This window comes from Entelurus aequoreus, linkage group LG04 (assembly GCF_033978785.1).
Source record: "Entelurus aequoreus isolate RoL-2023_Sb linkage group LG04, RoL_Eaeq_v1.1, whole genome shotgun sequence".
Lineage (NCBI taxonomy): Eukaryota > Metazoa > Chordata > Actinopteri > Syngnathiformes > Syngnathidae > Entelurus > Entelurus aequoreus.
Window position 1 is genome coordinate 51,592,286 of NC_084734.1, and position 16,045 is coordinate 51,608,330.

Consider the following 16,045-nt stretch of genomic DNA (forward strand, 5'->3'; position numbering starts at 1 on the left):
TCCATTCAGCAAATGGAGCGGAAAACACAACCAAAAATTATAGGCTTCTTCACGCGACGAAGCCGGCCTACTTCACCGCAGTCTGTAGTCTATTGCCCCCCAGGGCTGTGGTGGCAGCGACGAGGTGGAGACGTGATGCGACAGGCCGAGTTACATCCACCCACCCCCTTCCCCGGTCTGTCCGCCGGAGAGACACCACCTTAACTAACAACTTTTCTGGGGGAAACACTGAACTTCAATTGCTTCTACATCAGTGGAGTCTCGGTATGCGTTAAAGAGCACAATGCTGTTGGAGGAGGAAAATATTTGATGTTGTGGTTTCATTTTAAATGTGCCACTAGTGTCCTTCCGTCAGCTGCTGGGACTGAGAGTTACCACGCAGCAGGCGATGTGTCGGGAACGTTGCCACAACTTGTTCATAAAGTCTGCAGTTCGTTTACTGGGATGGTCACTAGTCCTTTATTTTAACTGCTATCTGTGTTAGTGTTCCAATAACATCAATACTAGCTATAACGTTTTGTCATTTCATCGAATTGAACACAGGCTAAGTGGTCGGTTAGGCACAAAGATTGTATATTCAATTTGAGAGGGATCACTCTTGTTTATTTTTGTTGGCCAAACTGTTGCACTGAAGTACATGGTTTTTGGAGAAGAACAACACGATGTTGTGATGACGTAAGCTATAAACACAGGGTTTATCTGAAGCGGAGGCAGCATGTCCACGCTACAGACATACTTTATTATATCCAAGATTTACCTGCGAACAGCGATCTTCACAATTTAAGATGACATTAGCGGCTTTTAATGAGAAAGGTTCCCTGCAATGCAAAGCATGTGTGACGTCAGGCTCTCAGCTCAAAATCTAAACAGAGTCTTTAAACACGAGTACAGTCGCCAATAACACCAAAAATAGATAGCCAGTCCTTTTTATTAAAGAAAGAGTGACTAAAAGGAATAGAGAAATCTCTTAAAAAAATAAATAAAAACGCAACAAAGTACATAGATAGGCAGCAACAATTTAAAAATAGAACAAAAAGATATGTAAGAAAAAATATATATGTTAATACTATACTTAACAGATTTTTAAAGGATATATGCATCATAGTAAATCATGCGATTATATATCGACCACGCCCCCATCGCCACAGGTATTTGGCAATTTAGGGAAAACGCTGTTTTAACAAAATATGTTAAAAAACGTCTCACATTACGATCATGCTTTGTCAGAGATGTTTTGTAATGTTATTCTGTGATATTTGCACCTAAAGAAATGCTAGCACAACAGTTGCAGAATATGAGGGCGGGTGGGGTTTGCTGGTTGAAATATTGTGTAAATTATTTTATAACATGTTGTGGTCGAGTCTTCAGTTACAGAATGATTAGCAGGGTCAATATTACATTTTATTAATTAATAGAGAAGGTTAAAACATTGTCATGCAGCAATACTAAGGCCATTAACTTGTACAACATGTAATGTACAGAATATCAGAAGCATTTATTCAGGTAGAAATATCACAGATTACAGCTGGGATAGCACCAGGCCTCTCATCTTTTTAAGTGGGAGAACTTGCCCAATTGGTGACTGATTAAATACTTTTTGCCCCACTGTACATACACGCACACATATAGATACACATTCATACTTACATTAAAGTTTTGGCTAACACTTTAGTATGGGGAACATATTTACCATTAATTAGTTGGCTTATTAAAGTAACAAAAACTTATTTTAGAGTTATTTGGACACTAGGGGAACATATAAGGGTTAGGGTTACTAATAAGCAATAATTCTGAGGTTATTGAGAGAACACTCTTAATTAATGGCTTACTGGTTGCATAATAAGGCCATGCAGAATAAGGCATTAATAAGTACTTAATAACTAAGAGCCAATATGTTACTAATTTGCATGTTAATAAGCAACTAATTAATGGTGAATATGTGTTCCCCATACTAAAGTGTTACCAAGTTTTGTACAATTGCTCATCAAAATTGATCATCACGAGTAACACTGCCATGCATCTAAGGACGGATGCACCAGCACATTACGACTATCTAATAAAAATGTATACATCACCTGATTTCTAAGGACGGCAGGTGAGGAAGGAAGTCATTTCCAACAAAGAAGCACATGAAAACCCAGTCATCAATGCTCCTCTCAAAGTCGAAAGGAAAGGGAAGACTGGCCATAGTCAGCTCTCTAGACAAGTACTGAAACACATCACAGCACCATGAGTGTGTCAGCATGACGCGCACACACAATAATTTCCATGAACCATCTTCAATAACCAATTAAGTTAATAAATTGAGGTTTCACTATATTGCTTTTTTCAGTTTATACCAAGTTGTATTATTAATTATGTTAGATGTTAGATCCACTATGGTCTGGACTTTCACAATATTATGCTAGATCCACTCGACGTCCATTGCACCGGTGGCCCTAGAGGGGGGGGGTCCACCCACATCTGCGGTCCTCTGGGAGGATTCTCATTGTCATCCCACTATGTTGAGTTTTTCCTTGCCCTGATGTGGGATCTGAACAGAGGATGTCGTTGTGGCTTGTGCAGCCCTTTGAGACACTGGTGATTTAGGGCTATATAAATAAACATTGATTGATTGATTCAGCATGATTCCCACATGTATGTGCACTTCATGTGTATATATAATGTACTTTCCTTAGTGTTCTTAGTTTTACAGTGACCTTTGTGTAGAATATCAATAAACCACCACAAGTTATTTTAAATCTCTAATTCAAAAGATTGTTTACAAGTTTGGCAAACCTAACTACAAGAGAGTATATGTTTTACCCTTTAACAATAATCAGCAACATTTGAATTAAAGAGAAAAACAATACAAGATAAAATATTAATAACACACATTTCTTTTTAAATATATATGAAACTTTTGTTTGGCCGTTTTAAGGAAAATCAATGCATCATTGCCATTCAAAATGATCATGACACCATATATGTGATGTCATATTGACCACCACGCCCCTAGCAACACCCCCACCGACGAGTATTTAGTGGCAATCTAAGGGAAACCTTGAGTGGAATATCTAGTCATTTACCTTACTTCTAATTAATGGTATTATTTTTTTTCATATGTCGTTAGCCAATAAACTTGGTATGATCCAAAAATGCCCAATGTCCCCACCCCCAAGGCCGCGCTTTGGCCACTCGTGACAAAGACATGATGTGACATGCAGAGTGCACATATACCTCTCTCAGCACACACAGTCTGATGAAGATGAACTCCTGCTCAGACACTGGCAGTGTATCTGCAAATTCATCATGCTGCAAGACAAATTTATTGTTTGATTCATGAAAGCTTCAAATACCAGTATAATGGAAAAACAAGTTGCCTTAATATTGAAGCTATTATCATATGTCTGATTTATAACACCAAAAGACTTACAAAGTTTGCAAGTAAATAGATTTGATCAAAATAATATGAATACCAGAGATTTCCGAGCTATTCTGAAAGATGAGCAAGCCAGTCACATAATATCTGACAGAAGTGTGAACCACAGATCCCTTCCCCATCAACAACAATGCTAATCAAGCAGACTTTGTGTGGGCCCACAACAATTACTCTAGGGGAAAACGTATGATCCAGAATCTAATACTTTTTAATCTGAATATGAGGATTAACTACACATTTTAGAAGTTGGTGCCTAACACGTCTAGCTTTAGTGAAACACTAAGCATCATGTAGCAGTATTGCTAAGTGCTGAACAAGAATTACAAACTACAAACACAATAAAACAATCATTTACTGTACAATGTCTGCTTTCGCTGTGATGCCAACTGATAGGATGTTCTCATTTCCCGTTTAGATTAAGAATCAATCATCGTACACACAATGGGTTAAAAGGAAAAGTTGTTGCCTGCATACATATTGTCCTTGGTTGTCGCGTCTGTCTCCCACTCCCGAATCGAATGTCACAAATGAACAACTTATTTGCTTACCATTATCCAGGTGAAAAGCATGATTTATAATCTTGAATACATTTCCACTAGCTGAGACACGATGCAGCAGCAGTAGCACGCCGGCCGGTGTTCTGACAGGTTTAATATAGCAAGATAAGCTCTCTGTGATCAATGTGCTGCGAAAAAATATGTTTGTCTGCGTTAGCGTTTATATTAATATCGCTAATATTTGGTCAATATTCAGGTCAAGGTATGTAAATGGAGTATTGTTGGTTATTTAGAAGGCTTTGTGAATAGAGGAGCCCCCATTGACTCAATTGTTAGCAGAATTTAAAAAAAATGTATTTACGATTTTGAATGCATAAAAAAAGGAAAAACATGTGTTCTTGTCTTACACAGGGATTGTGAATGATAGACCGCACATCCCTTTCCAATTTTTGCGTATTTCCAGTATAGCTGATCTGCTGATATAGTCAGAGTGCGGTGCGGGTGACTTCATCCGACCCAGAAACTACTGAAATCGCAGAAGACACCAGGAGCGGAATATTCAAAATGGCCGTCTGGAATTGTGGCATTTTGTGATGTTTACACTGTATTTTCACATACTTTCCGGATTGGAAATACGATTGGATATGGTTTAACGGATACAATGAAACACAATTTGGCATATAAAGTCAACGTGTTTTTCCATTATACTGGAACTTTAAGACATGATCTCGTTGAAAATGGCTTCTCACCTCTCCTTGCTTCTCTCGTGCCATGCCCTGACACTCTTTGATCTCATGACCAATTTGTCCACAGAGTGCACAGGGGCGGGGCTTGTTGGGCTTAAACTCCTCCCTGATGATGGTGAAGTTGGGCTCGTGTGTGGCCAGGCCAAGCATGATCAGGTCAGCTAATCAGAGACAGACACCGTTAGCGCGACGTGTGTTCAACACAAGGTTGTCACTAGTGTTGACATCTTTGTGATGGACAATTCAATGCACATGTAGATGCATGGGTTACAATACCATTTAAAAACAATATAATTAAAAACAGAAAAACGATACCAAAAAATACGAACCATTCGATAAAATGTACATACGATTAAGTTCTACGGTTAACATTTTTCAATGTACCGTACACAAACTTTTTTACACCACAAAACTTTACCTGCTTGTGAATATCCCCTTTAAGATAAATAGTTTGGACCTCAGCACCAGGCACTCAGACGAGATCTGTTTAATGTATATCTTTGAGCTTGAACTGACAAAGACTACTCCTATGAGAATGTCAAACGTCTTCCAAAACAAACTGAACAGTCCACTTGCAATTGATTTAATGTCCTGAGAACAGCACGGTTATCAACAAATTCTGGGCCTCCACACTACAACTTCCTGAAGAACCCCCGTTAAAAAAGATTATGGACTAAAATCTATATTTTAAACAATATTTTATTGGTATAAACATACTACCCTTTTGTTGTTACAAAGGCTCCTAATTTGGCTGCTGACGTATGCAGGGTTTGTAGATGCATTTGATCACCACAGCAAAATAAATGTCGCCACACCTTAAAAATGAGGGTTATTTTATGTGAAAAAAAATTAAAGTAATGTACTGTATAAATTAACCTAATTTGACTAGTGATGCACTGAAAATTCAGCCACCAAAAAAAGACTGATCAATGAAACAGCACTGTCTAAAGTGGATGTTGTGATGACATAAGCAAGACGCACGCAATTGTCTGGAGCTGAGGCAGCATGTCTGAGATGTGGACGTAATTTAAAACATTGGGAGATATGCCCGCGAACAGCGATCTACAAAATGTAGAAAGTGCAAATATTAACAAGACAACGGCACTTTTTTCAAGGAGAGAATGTACAGCTGGAGCAGTGAGGCAAAGCAAGTTTAACGTCAGGCTCTCTGCAGCTCTTGACGTTTGTCGCGGACATTGAGCAACAAAAGTAAAGAGTCTCTGAACACGAGTACAGTCTCCAACAGTGGCTATTGCCTAAAGACTGCAAGGGAAGTGCATTGTAATTCGGATACGGACGATTATAAAATCGATTGGCATACGTCAATAATCGATTATCGATGTATTTATTTATTGTAAACAAAGTAATGCAGACAGTTTTAAAATGTGGCTGACTGCAGCAAGCCACCTCACCGAGAGATTCGACCAGCTCCTTTTATTATTGGGCATTTATGTCCCAGTTTTTCACACATTTCCATTAATTTAATAAATGTGGGAATAAATTTAACTGTTTATTACAAATGTACTGTTTTTTAAAGTTGCAAGTAATAAACACTTATTTAGTGAAACGAAAAGAAATGTAAAACTGCATCAATATACATAATTTAAAGGTGCATCAATAATCGATTTTTATTTGAATCGTAGCTCCTGAATTGTAATCGAATTGTGTGGTGCCCAAAGATTCCCACCTCTAGTTCTAATCATGGCAGACTTGGTAACAAACAACGATGACGACTATTTTGGGACAAATGAGGATTCACAACCTTATCTTTTTTAACCTGAATGAACGGAGGATGAACTACTGTCTCTAGAAGCCAGCACGAAGAAGAGAGTGAAACGTTGGAGCAGACGGAAGCCGATAGAGTGAGGTGAAAGAGACTCAAAGCGGCAATTGTGGAATTTGGAGACAAGCTATTCCGACATAAATGGTGTGCTTACCCCAAATAAATCAGAAAAAAGTACCAGCCAGCTGGGCCAAACAGACATCTGTTCATTGACTGAGTCACACTTTATATTGATCATAATTAGGGGTGTAACGGTAAACGGTATAATGATAAACCACGGTAAAATTCCGGACGTTTAGTAATACCGTTTAATTTTTTTATTATTGAAAAACCGTCATTTATTAATGCATTTTAGGCGACATTGCTCACTTCCTGGAAACGCAGCGGCCGCGCCTCCGAAGATGGCGCATGCACACTCGCGCTGTTTGCAATGGCGGAGAACACACTGACCTCGCTCTTTAGATGTTGCCCTCGGCGCAAACGGACAAAATCTGAAGTCTGGATGCATTTTAGATTGGTCAAGCATGCTGAGGGTAAAATAATGGATGATAGTCAGCCATCACCAGAAAATGCAGGAAAAAAGTTCCTGCGAAGGGAGGCAACGCTTCAAACATGTTGCACCAACTCCGGAACCACCATCCACAATTCCACGTCGAGTGCAAGGCAAGTCAACTTGTAGCTGAATGCATTATGGAAAGTGTTTAATAATGAACATGTCCTCGTTTGTCAAACATTCTTATAGTTACAAGTAAGTTTTACAAAAAGCTATCAATCAGCGAGACCGAGTAGTGTGTGCACACAACACATACTGTAGCAGAACAAAATGTACTTCTGTTTGTGTTTTGTGCGGTTAATGATTGCTGCACTTTACGTGACTTTTAAAACTTAGTGTTAAAAACAAATCCTAGCAGAAACACTGCAATGTGTTTTGTTTTTACAAGTGTAACATTAGGGTTTGTGTGTCACTGTGTGTGGGTCAGTCAGATGATTAAAATAATAATTAGCATCTAATAAAAATAACAATACATTTGCTTTTCACTTTTTTACAGCGATGCCACAGCTACAATACACCTTCTACCAACATCACACATACAATAACTGATGCCTTCCAGAAGCAGCTGCTTATGCTACTTCGTCAAAAATGGCAAAAAACCTTACTGCAGCGCTGTCATTGCAAAACTTTCAAATATTTGAGGTGTTATCTGATATGTGTAAGACGAGATCATTCATAAATGAACACTATTTTTGTATACTAGGACAAAAAAATGCAGTTACATCTTATGGCCGTCATGTGCCATCATGCAAATTTTTTACATTTATTTATGGTATTTAGTTTCTGCCATATTACTCTGTCAATAATGCTTATGTTTTCATATGCACATTTAATTTCTACTTAAGGTGCATGTAACAGTTATCTACAATAATGTTTATTCTACAAGTATATAATTATCAATGTGTTGTTTTTTTTAAATAAAACTGAGTTAAAAGATTTCAATATAAGTACTTTTTGAAAATTTTGAGCACATATAAAATACTGTGATAATAATAACGTGATAATATTGGTCACGATAACCATGATAAGAAATTTTGAAATCATGATACATGCTGCACGTCATGCGTGTTATTACAAGTACAGTACATATGCTGTCTGGCGAGCTGTGTACAAACAAAACATGAAATGCGGGCTAATACTTTACTGTAATATGATTGTTTATGTTTTTCAGTCAGTACAAATTGGTGTCTTATCGCCTTGTGTTGTGCATTACAAATTCAAACATGGTTCATGCTGACGTAGAAGCTAGCTTATCTCTTGCCGTAGTTAGCTTTTACGGCTAATACCGAAGCACGCCAAAGTTTTACTGCGATAGAAAAAGAGTTCCTCAGTGTTCACTCTTAAAATAACAAAATCGCTACAGTTTGGTTGTTGTACAGGTTACGGAACACAAACAAAGTATTATTGATGGTTTTTGAATGCATTTTAAAGTGATTTAGAGGTAGAATTGATTGCTCCCATTGGCTGCATTGCTAGCTACCTTAAACGAGCCGATTTTTACATGTTAGAATGCACAAAAAACAACAAACTTTTGTTTTCTTGTCTCTCATGATGAACAATTCCAAAAAAGGTGCAGTTCCCCTTTAAGATAAATAATTAATCATAATCCCCACAAAGGGTTGAAAGGAAAAGTTGCTGTCTTCGGTTGTCGTGTCTGTTTCCATCTAAGAGTATAAATTGATTGTCACAGATGAACAACTTCAAAATGTATGGCTAAACCCTCCTATTATCCAGGTGAAAAGCATGATTTTTAATCTAGAATAACTTTGACGAGCCACGGCGCGATTCAGCAGCAGGACATCGGCCAATCCTACTGTCAATGCCAAAGACAGTCAAAGTGTATTTTCCCCTGGTTAGCATTGAGGTATTGTTTGGCCGAACGATCGCTGTGGATCAACCAATAACCGCCGAAATAGTTGGAATCACCCACCTTATACATTCCATTCAGTTGTAAAAAAATGGCACAATGGAGCATCTGTGACCAGAATGTTTCTATCTCCTGTCTTGTTGGAGGCAAAATTGCAGAGTATTTTAGGACAGTGTTGGTTGTGGCAGACAGGCGGTGTCACAGACCACCACCTCTGTTCAAGGATGATTTTTCAACTCTGACATAGATGGCTTCCCTCAGTCCTTCTTTGAACCATCCGTCCTCCCTGTCCAGAATCTGTAAATTTTTGTTGTCAAATGAGTGCTGTTTCTCCTTGAGGTGCAGGGAGACAGCTTAGTCTTGGCCTGAAGAGTTTGCCTGTCTATGCTGTGCCATACGTCGGCTTAGTGGTTGTTTTGTTTCTCCAATATATGAATCAGTGTATCCATCATTACAATAGATAGCATACACCAGATTGTTTTTGTGACCTATTCAGCTGTCTATCTGCATCTCAAGGAGAAACAGCACTCCTTTGAGAACAACAATGTACAGATGGACGAATGGTATGAAAGAGGAGTGAGGAAAGGCATATATGTCAAGGTTGAAAAACCATCCCTCCCTGAACAAGTGTTGTTGGCATTGACAGTAGGGCTGCGACTGACGATTGTTTTGATAGCCGATTCGTCAACAATTATCTTAATTAGTCAACTAATCAGATAATAAAGCATACACATTTAATGGCTCTAATTTTTCCATCGACTTCTCAATGCAGCTAAAGTAATTTTAGGCATGTGCTTACTAACAACAAAGATGACTAATTCATTCATAAATATTTATATATGCTGTAACTGTACTGCTCATTCAGCTGTTACAAAAATTAAAACGACTAGTATAATGTTATAATTTAAAAGAAAGGAAAGCAAAAATGCTAAAAAAAAAAACAACCTTGTTTATGTATTAAAAGGAAGAGTTAAAATAGCAGCAATGAAAACAAACAAAACACAAAATCTAACTTCCTCAAAAAGAAAATAATTTTGTGATGTTTAAAAAGCTGCACACTGGTATATTGACTATTGATTAACTCTTGGCAGCGTAAGCACTCTAATAGACTCAGTATGTAGAATTATATTAATTCTTAAAACGTAGGCTATTAAATAGATTGTATGTTTAGTCTTGATACCTCCGCATTGATTCCTGTCTTTTCTCTCTCTCTGTGTGTGTTTGTGTGTGTGCACGCACGCGAAGTTGGTGTTTGTTAAAGTGCCTTTTTTACGGCATTGAAAATAGACTCAATTTGTAGAATTCTATATTTAATTAATACTTAAAATATTGGCTATTTAATAGATTGTATGTTTAATCCTATGATACCTCCGCATTGTCGCCTGTCTTGCTCGCTCTGTGTTTGTGTGTACACGCACGGTACGCGTTTGTTAAAGTGCCTTTTTTTCCGGCATTGTAAATAGACGCTGCTTTAAAAAAGAAGAAAAAAAATTCAAAAGCTGTCTGACTTTGGCTAAAATTATAGTCATTTTTCACACAACTTCGTCTCACTTTTGTTAGATAGCAAGGTAGAAGCTAACACGCTTACCGAGGCTGTGTCCGCATCCTCCCTCCAAATGTCTGACATGTCTTTACTTCAAATGCTCGCATATCACAAATGCACTGCCATAAAAAGAAGGTCAGCTTTGTAAAATGAGCAAGGCATTTATGTTTTGAACAAGAATAAGAGGAAATATCCTCACACTTCGATGTTTTTGCGAGTGACCCATGTACGCCCGGGAAACCGAGTGATGACGTTACAACTGTTGTCGGCAAATATAATCGTTGTCGACAAATATAATTGTTGCAGTAGAGAGGTTCCTGGTTTGATCCCAAGCTTCCGCCAACCGAGTCACATCTGTGGTGTTGAGCAAGACACTTCACCCTTGCTCCTGATGTGTCGTGTTTAGCTCCCGCCATCAGTGTGTAAATGTACAAACCCCGTTTCCATAGGAGTTGGGAAATTGTGTTAGATGTAAATATAAACGGAACACAATGATTTGCAAATCATTTTCAACCCATATTCAGTTGAATATGCTACAAAGACAACATATTTGATGTTCAAACTGATAAAAAAATTTTTTTGCATATAATCATTAACTTTAGAATTTGATGCCAGCAACATGTGACAAAGAAGTTGGGAAAGGTGGCAATAAATACTGATAAAGTTGAGGAATGCTCATCAAACACTTATTTGGAACATTCCACAGGTGAACAGGTGGGTACCATGATTGGGTATAAAAGTAGATTCCATGAAATGCTCAGTCATTCACAAACAAGGATGGGGCGAGGGTCACCACTTTGTCAACAAATGCGTTAGCAAATTGTTGAACAGTTTAAGAAAAACCTTTCTCAACCAGCTATTGCAAGGAATTTAGGGATTTCACCATCTACGGTCTGTAATATCATCAAAGGTTTCAGAGAATTTGGAGAAATCACTGCACGTAAGCAGCTAAGCCCGTGACCTTCGATCCCTCAGGCTGTACTGCATCAACAAGCAACATCAGTGTGTAAAGGATATCACCACATGGGCTCAGGAACACTTCAGAAACCCACTGTCAGTAACTACAGTTGGTCGCTACATCTGTAAGTGCAAGTTAAAACTCTCCTATGCAAGGCGAAAACCGTTTATCAACAACACCCAGAAACGCCGTCGGCTTTGCTGGGCCTGAGCTCATCTAAGATTGACTGATACAAAGTGGAAAAGTGTTCTGTGGTCTGATGAGTCCACATTTCAAGTTATTTTTGGAAACTGTGGACGTTGTGTCCTCCGGACCAAAGAGGAAAAGAACCATCCAGATTGTTATAGGCGCAAAGTTGAAAAGCCAGCATGTGTGATGGTATGGGGGTGTATTACTGCCCAAGACATGGGTAACTTACACATCTGTGAAGGCGCCATTAATGCTGAAAGGTACATACAGGTTTTGGACCAACATATGTTGCCATCCAAGCAACGTTACCATGGACGCCCCTGCTTATTTCAGCAAGACAATGCCAAGCCACGTGTTACATCAACGTGGCTTCATAGTAAAAGAGTGCGGGTACTAGACTGGCCTGCCTGTAGTCCAGACCTGTCTCCCATTGAAAATGTGTGGCGCATTATGAAGCCTAAAATACCACTACGGATACCCCCGGATTGTTGAACAACTTAAGCTGTACATCAAACAAGAATGGGAAAGAATTCCACCTGAGAAGCTTAAAAAATGTGTCTCCTCAGTTCCCAAACGTTTACTGAGTGTTGTTAAAAGGAAAGGCCATGTAACACAGTGGTGAACATGCCCTTTCCCAACTACTTTAGCACGTGTTGCATCCATGAAATTCTAAGTTAATTATTATTTGCAAAAAAAAAATAAAGTTTATGAGTTTGAACATCAAATATCTTGTCTTTGTAGTGCATTCAATTGAATGAGTTGAAAATGATTTGCAAATCATTGTATTCGTTTATATTTACATCTAACACAATTTCCCAACTCATATGGAAACGGGGTTTGTAGAAATAGTGTCAAAGCGCTTTGAGTACCTTGAAGGTAGAAAAGCGCTATACAAGCATAACCCATGTAGCATTCAATTAAGACACAAACAGATTCCCAGTGTCTCTCTGTAAGTCACAATATGCAGCGTGCCACTCCAACAAGTTCAATCTCCATGTCTCGCTATCCCCGCGGAAACTCGCACAACATTTCATCCCCACAACACACGACACTTCCCACTCCACTTCCCACCGCCCAGTCAAAACCATTGGCTGTACTGCGTGGATATTATTGTCTCTCCTGATCTATTAATCTACTTGCTAATTTATTCTTGTTAGCTGGTTACACGCTGCTGTAATGTGGTTCTTATTCGCCTTCTATTGAAGGGCACAAAGCAGTTATTCTTTACTTGTTGCACTACTTCACATTCGAACTAGCTGAGTGCCGCAGCAAGCAGAGCATATCCCCCATTTTTCCTTCCTTTTTAAAAGAATGCTAGCTAATCGTTTACCCTTGGTTAGTAAGAACCAAACATAGAACTAACGTTTAGAAAACAATAACAATAATGCTACATTTTAACCGGAGAAACGAAGGCACAAAAATGTAGCACTCACCGTCGGCACCACAAAGGCAGTGATGTGTGTTGGGGTCGTGGTTGGGCTGAGCTGTGGACCAAAGGCAAATTGTGACCTGATATAAATAATCAATTATACGTACATACACCATGTGCACTTAATTGAATTCAACCCTAGTACACATGGGTGTGTGGGCACGATTAGTGTGTCACACCTCTCTGTCTCCTGATGTAGTCCATGATCTTGTGCTCTCCTTCACCAGGAACGCTGGCATCAGACAGGAAGACCTGCAGATATTTAATCTGTTAACTTAATGCCTACATATACCTTCGCAATGTATTTATCAATGGTAAATAGTAAAAGCGCTTTTCTACCTTCAAGGTACTCAAAGCGCTTTGACACTATTTCCACATTCACCCTTTCACACACACTGATGCGGGAGCTGCCATGCAAGGCCCTAACCACGACCCATCAGGAGGAAGGGTGAAGTGTCTTGCTCAAGGACACAACGGACGTGACTAGGTTGGTAGAAGCTGGAGATCGAACCAGGAACACTCAGGTTGCTGGCACGGCCGCTCTCCCAACTGCGCCACGCCGTCCCCAATACAAGTCAACAGTAGCATTTGGCAGCAGAGATGAGCTCACCGTGACATTTTGCCATCCAGGGTCGTTACTGAGTCTTTCTGCGACATAGTAACGAAGACACTGTGCCAGGTTATCCATGAACTCTGTCCCCTGGAGACACATGGGAACAGTCTAGTACTCCTAGAACTTGTTGACAACATTAATTTACTGTTGAAAAACCTACTGGAGTGATACAGTTGCTGTCAAATCTCTCTTTAATCTCATCAGGTGGAAGGTACCCTCCTTTGGGAAAGGAAGACACGCTTGTCACATGTCGTGTTTGTGGCATGAGTTTGTCTCTGTGCAGTGACTCCAACCTTTTTGGATGATCTCCTCTCTGATGCGCTGTTTCTCCTCTGTGAGCTCCACCCCTTCTTTAGAGGCCCGGAAACGCCTAGAGCGCTGTTGGTTCATTTTGGCACGTGGAGCCTTTTAAAAGGTGAGACAATTTCTGAGAACAACTGTTTCTCCTAGAATAACTCAGTGCATAATACGTTTCTTACCACCCCATCAATGGCCATGTACAAAACTCTCCTGGGCCTCACAATATTGAACAGGCGGTCAATGTACTCAAAAATAGCCACCATCATCTCGTCTTCGTTTTTGGGCGGCGCCCTATGGACACAAAGGAAAAGGTGAAAATTGAGTGGCTATATTAAAATAAAATGTATTTTTTAAGATCTGCGATGGGAGAAGCTCTTCCACTTCAACTTTTTAGAATGATATTGCGTAAAGGTAACAGTTCCTACTTGTCTTCTGGGTGTGTACATGGGTGAATGATCCCGTTCATGTCCAAGTACAAATTGTCGAATTCCACCTCGTTGGGGTTCGGTTTGGTGGTGTCGGTGGGGATGCGGACTCCATTACACTCTTTACCCTGCAACGCACAAACGTGATGTAAATAAAGTCAGCAGTAGCAAATCTATTTTGCTTGCGTATGAAGCTAAGCATGGTGCCAGTGCTTTACACAATATTGCATTCACATTAACTGGCGGTAACTGCTTGTTTATGAGAGTCAATTGAAATATAAATGCTCTAAATGTTTATACAGTGAGAGCACTGGCGGGAAAACGCTACCAAAGGAAATAACTGCACTCGTACTATCCTCGTTTACAATTTACACGGATTAATTTCACTCAGCATGAGGCATTATTGCCCAAGAAACAAAACACTTAACCGTATAATTATCTAAAAACAGTCGTCATATAGACTGCAGTTAAACGCACAGACGTCTCTGTTGCTAGCCAAGATGCTAACTACGTACCTTCTCTTCCACACAATGTACAATAATGGAGGGATATTTGCGACTAAGCCAACGGAAAAATGCCGGGACTCCCATCTCCGGTGAACAATTGTTACCCTGCGGTGTAATAAAAATGTATAAGCGCGTATGGAACGGTTAAAATGTTTCCGGTAAAACAACAATCACGTCACAATTGTACACGATTTATTTGCCGCAACATGCTCCTAGGCTATGTATACTACTTCCAGGTTATGTCGATTGTTTCCGGGGAATTTTTAGCACCTCGCAGCACCGTAGCGATACCCCCGGTTGAAAGCAGTACTGCAGGTAATGCACAGCGCTCACAAGGATTCCTCCCTGTGTTTAATAAAAACGATTAGAGTTAAGTGATTTAAACTACATTTATTGATGAATGAAAATAGTTAATTGTGACTCTTAGCTTGTTTCTTGACAAATTGCAAAAAAATACTTGACATGACATGCCATTGCTACATTGTATGTCTATTGTATTTTTCTTGGGTGTTGGTTGGTTGAAGGGAATTTGGAACATGTATACAATTTCAGCATGATACGTCACATATTTCAAACATTTTAATTTCTCTTCACAAAATGTACAAAAGGGAATAGGAATAAGCAGAGTTTATGAAATCCTTCCAAATTTCCACTTCATTCGAACACATATTCACTTCCTGTTCTCAACTTGTAACACAATTTACATCAATAATGTAATCAATGAACACAGTAATAACTAGTAAAGTCACGTATGATTTACATAATGACATGAATAATATATTTTTTCAATAAGTTCAAGACATTTATCGTAAATCTTTTTCATTGTACTTTGTAAACACTTGTGGTTTGAACAACCACTTGAGCTGCATCAAATTAGTGCATTGTTTGATTTGTTTGCTTAAATCGTTCCATAATTTAACTCCACATACTGATATACTAAAGTAAGTATTAAGTATTGTACTTGCAAACAAATGTTTTAAGGTGGATTTTTCTCTAAGGTTATATTTATTTTCTTTTGTTCACTCTGGGTGTCAACTCTAGAAAGGCAACAATATTGTCACTTTACTATCCATGCATTAAATGTGCATATCATTACAACATAGATTTGAGTTAAAGGAACAAGACTTATGGATACTGGCACTCAGGGGCGCCACTAGGGATTTTGGGCCCCATGAAAAAAATCTTTACAGGGCCCCCAACACAGCGGCAACATTA

General features: G+C 39.0%; 1 protein-coding gene across 2 annotated transcripts in view; it reads right to left on the reverse strand.

The window, feature by feature from the left end:
• xrn2 (5'-3' exoribonuclease 2) overlaps positions 1-15,084 on the reverse strand; it is a 56,775-nt gene extending 41,691 nt beyond the window's left edge. For both annotated transcript variants that reach the window (XM_062045202.1, XM_062045201.1), the window contains exons 1-11: positions 14,840-15,084; positions 14,325-14,452; positions 14,079-14,190; positions 13,893-14,004; positions 13,760-13,818; positions 13,597-13,686; positions 13,166-13,238; positions 12,991-13,041; positions 4,668-4,825; positions 3,220-3,294; positions 2,076-2,209 (exon numbers count right to left, since the gene is read on the reverse strand). In XM_062045202.1, the coding sequence (XP_061901186.1) occupies positions 2,076-2,209; positions 3,220-3,294; positions 4,668-4,825; positions 12,991-13,041; positions 13,166-13,238; positions 13,597-13,686; positions 13,760-13,818; positions 13,893-14,004; positions 14,079-14,190; positions 14,325-14,452; positions 14,840-14,914 (1,067 nt within the window). In that variant the 5' untranslated portion in view covers positions 14,915-15,084. The remainder of the gene's footprint in view (positions 1-2,075; positions 2,210-3,219; positions 3,295-4,667; positions 4,826-12,990; positions 13,042-13,165; positions 13,239-13,596; positions 13,687-13,759; positions 13,819-13,892; positions 14,005-14,078; positions 14,191-14,324; positions 14,453-14,839) is intronic.
• Positions 15,085-16,045: the final 961 nt, after the last annotated feature.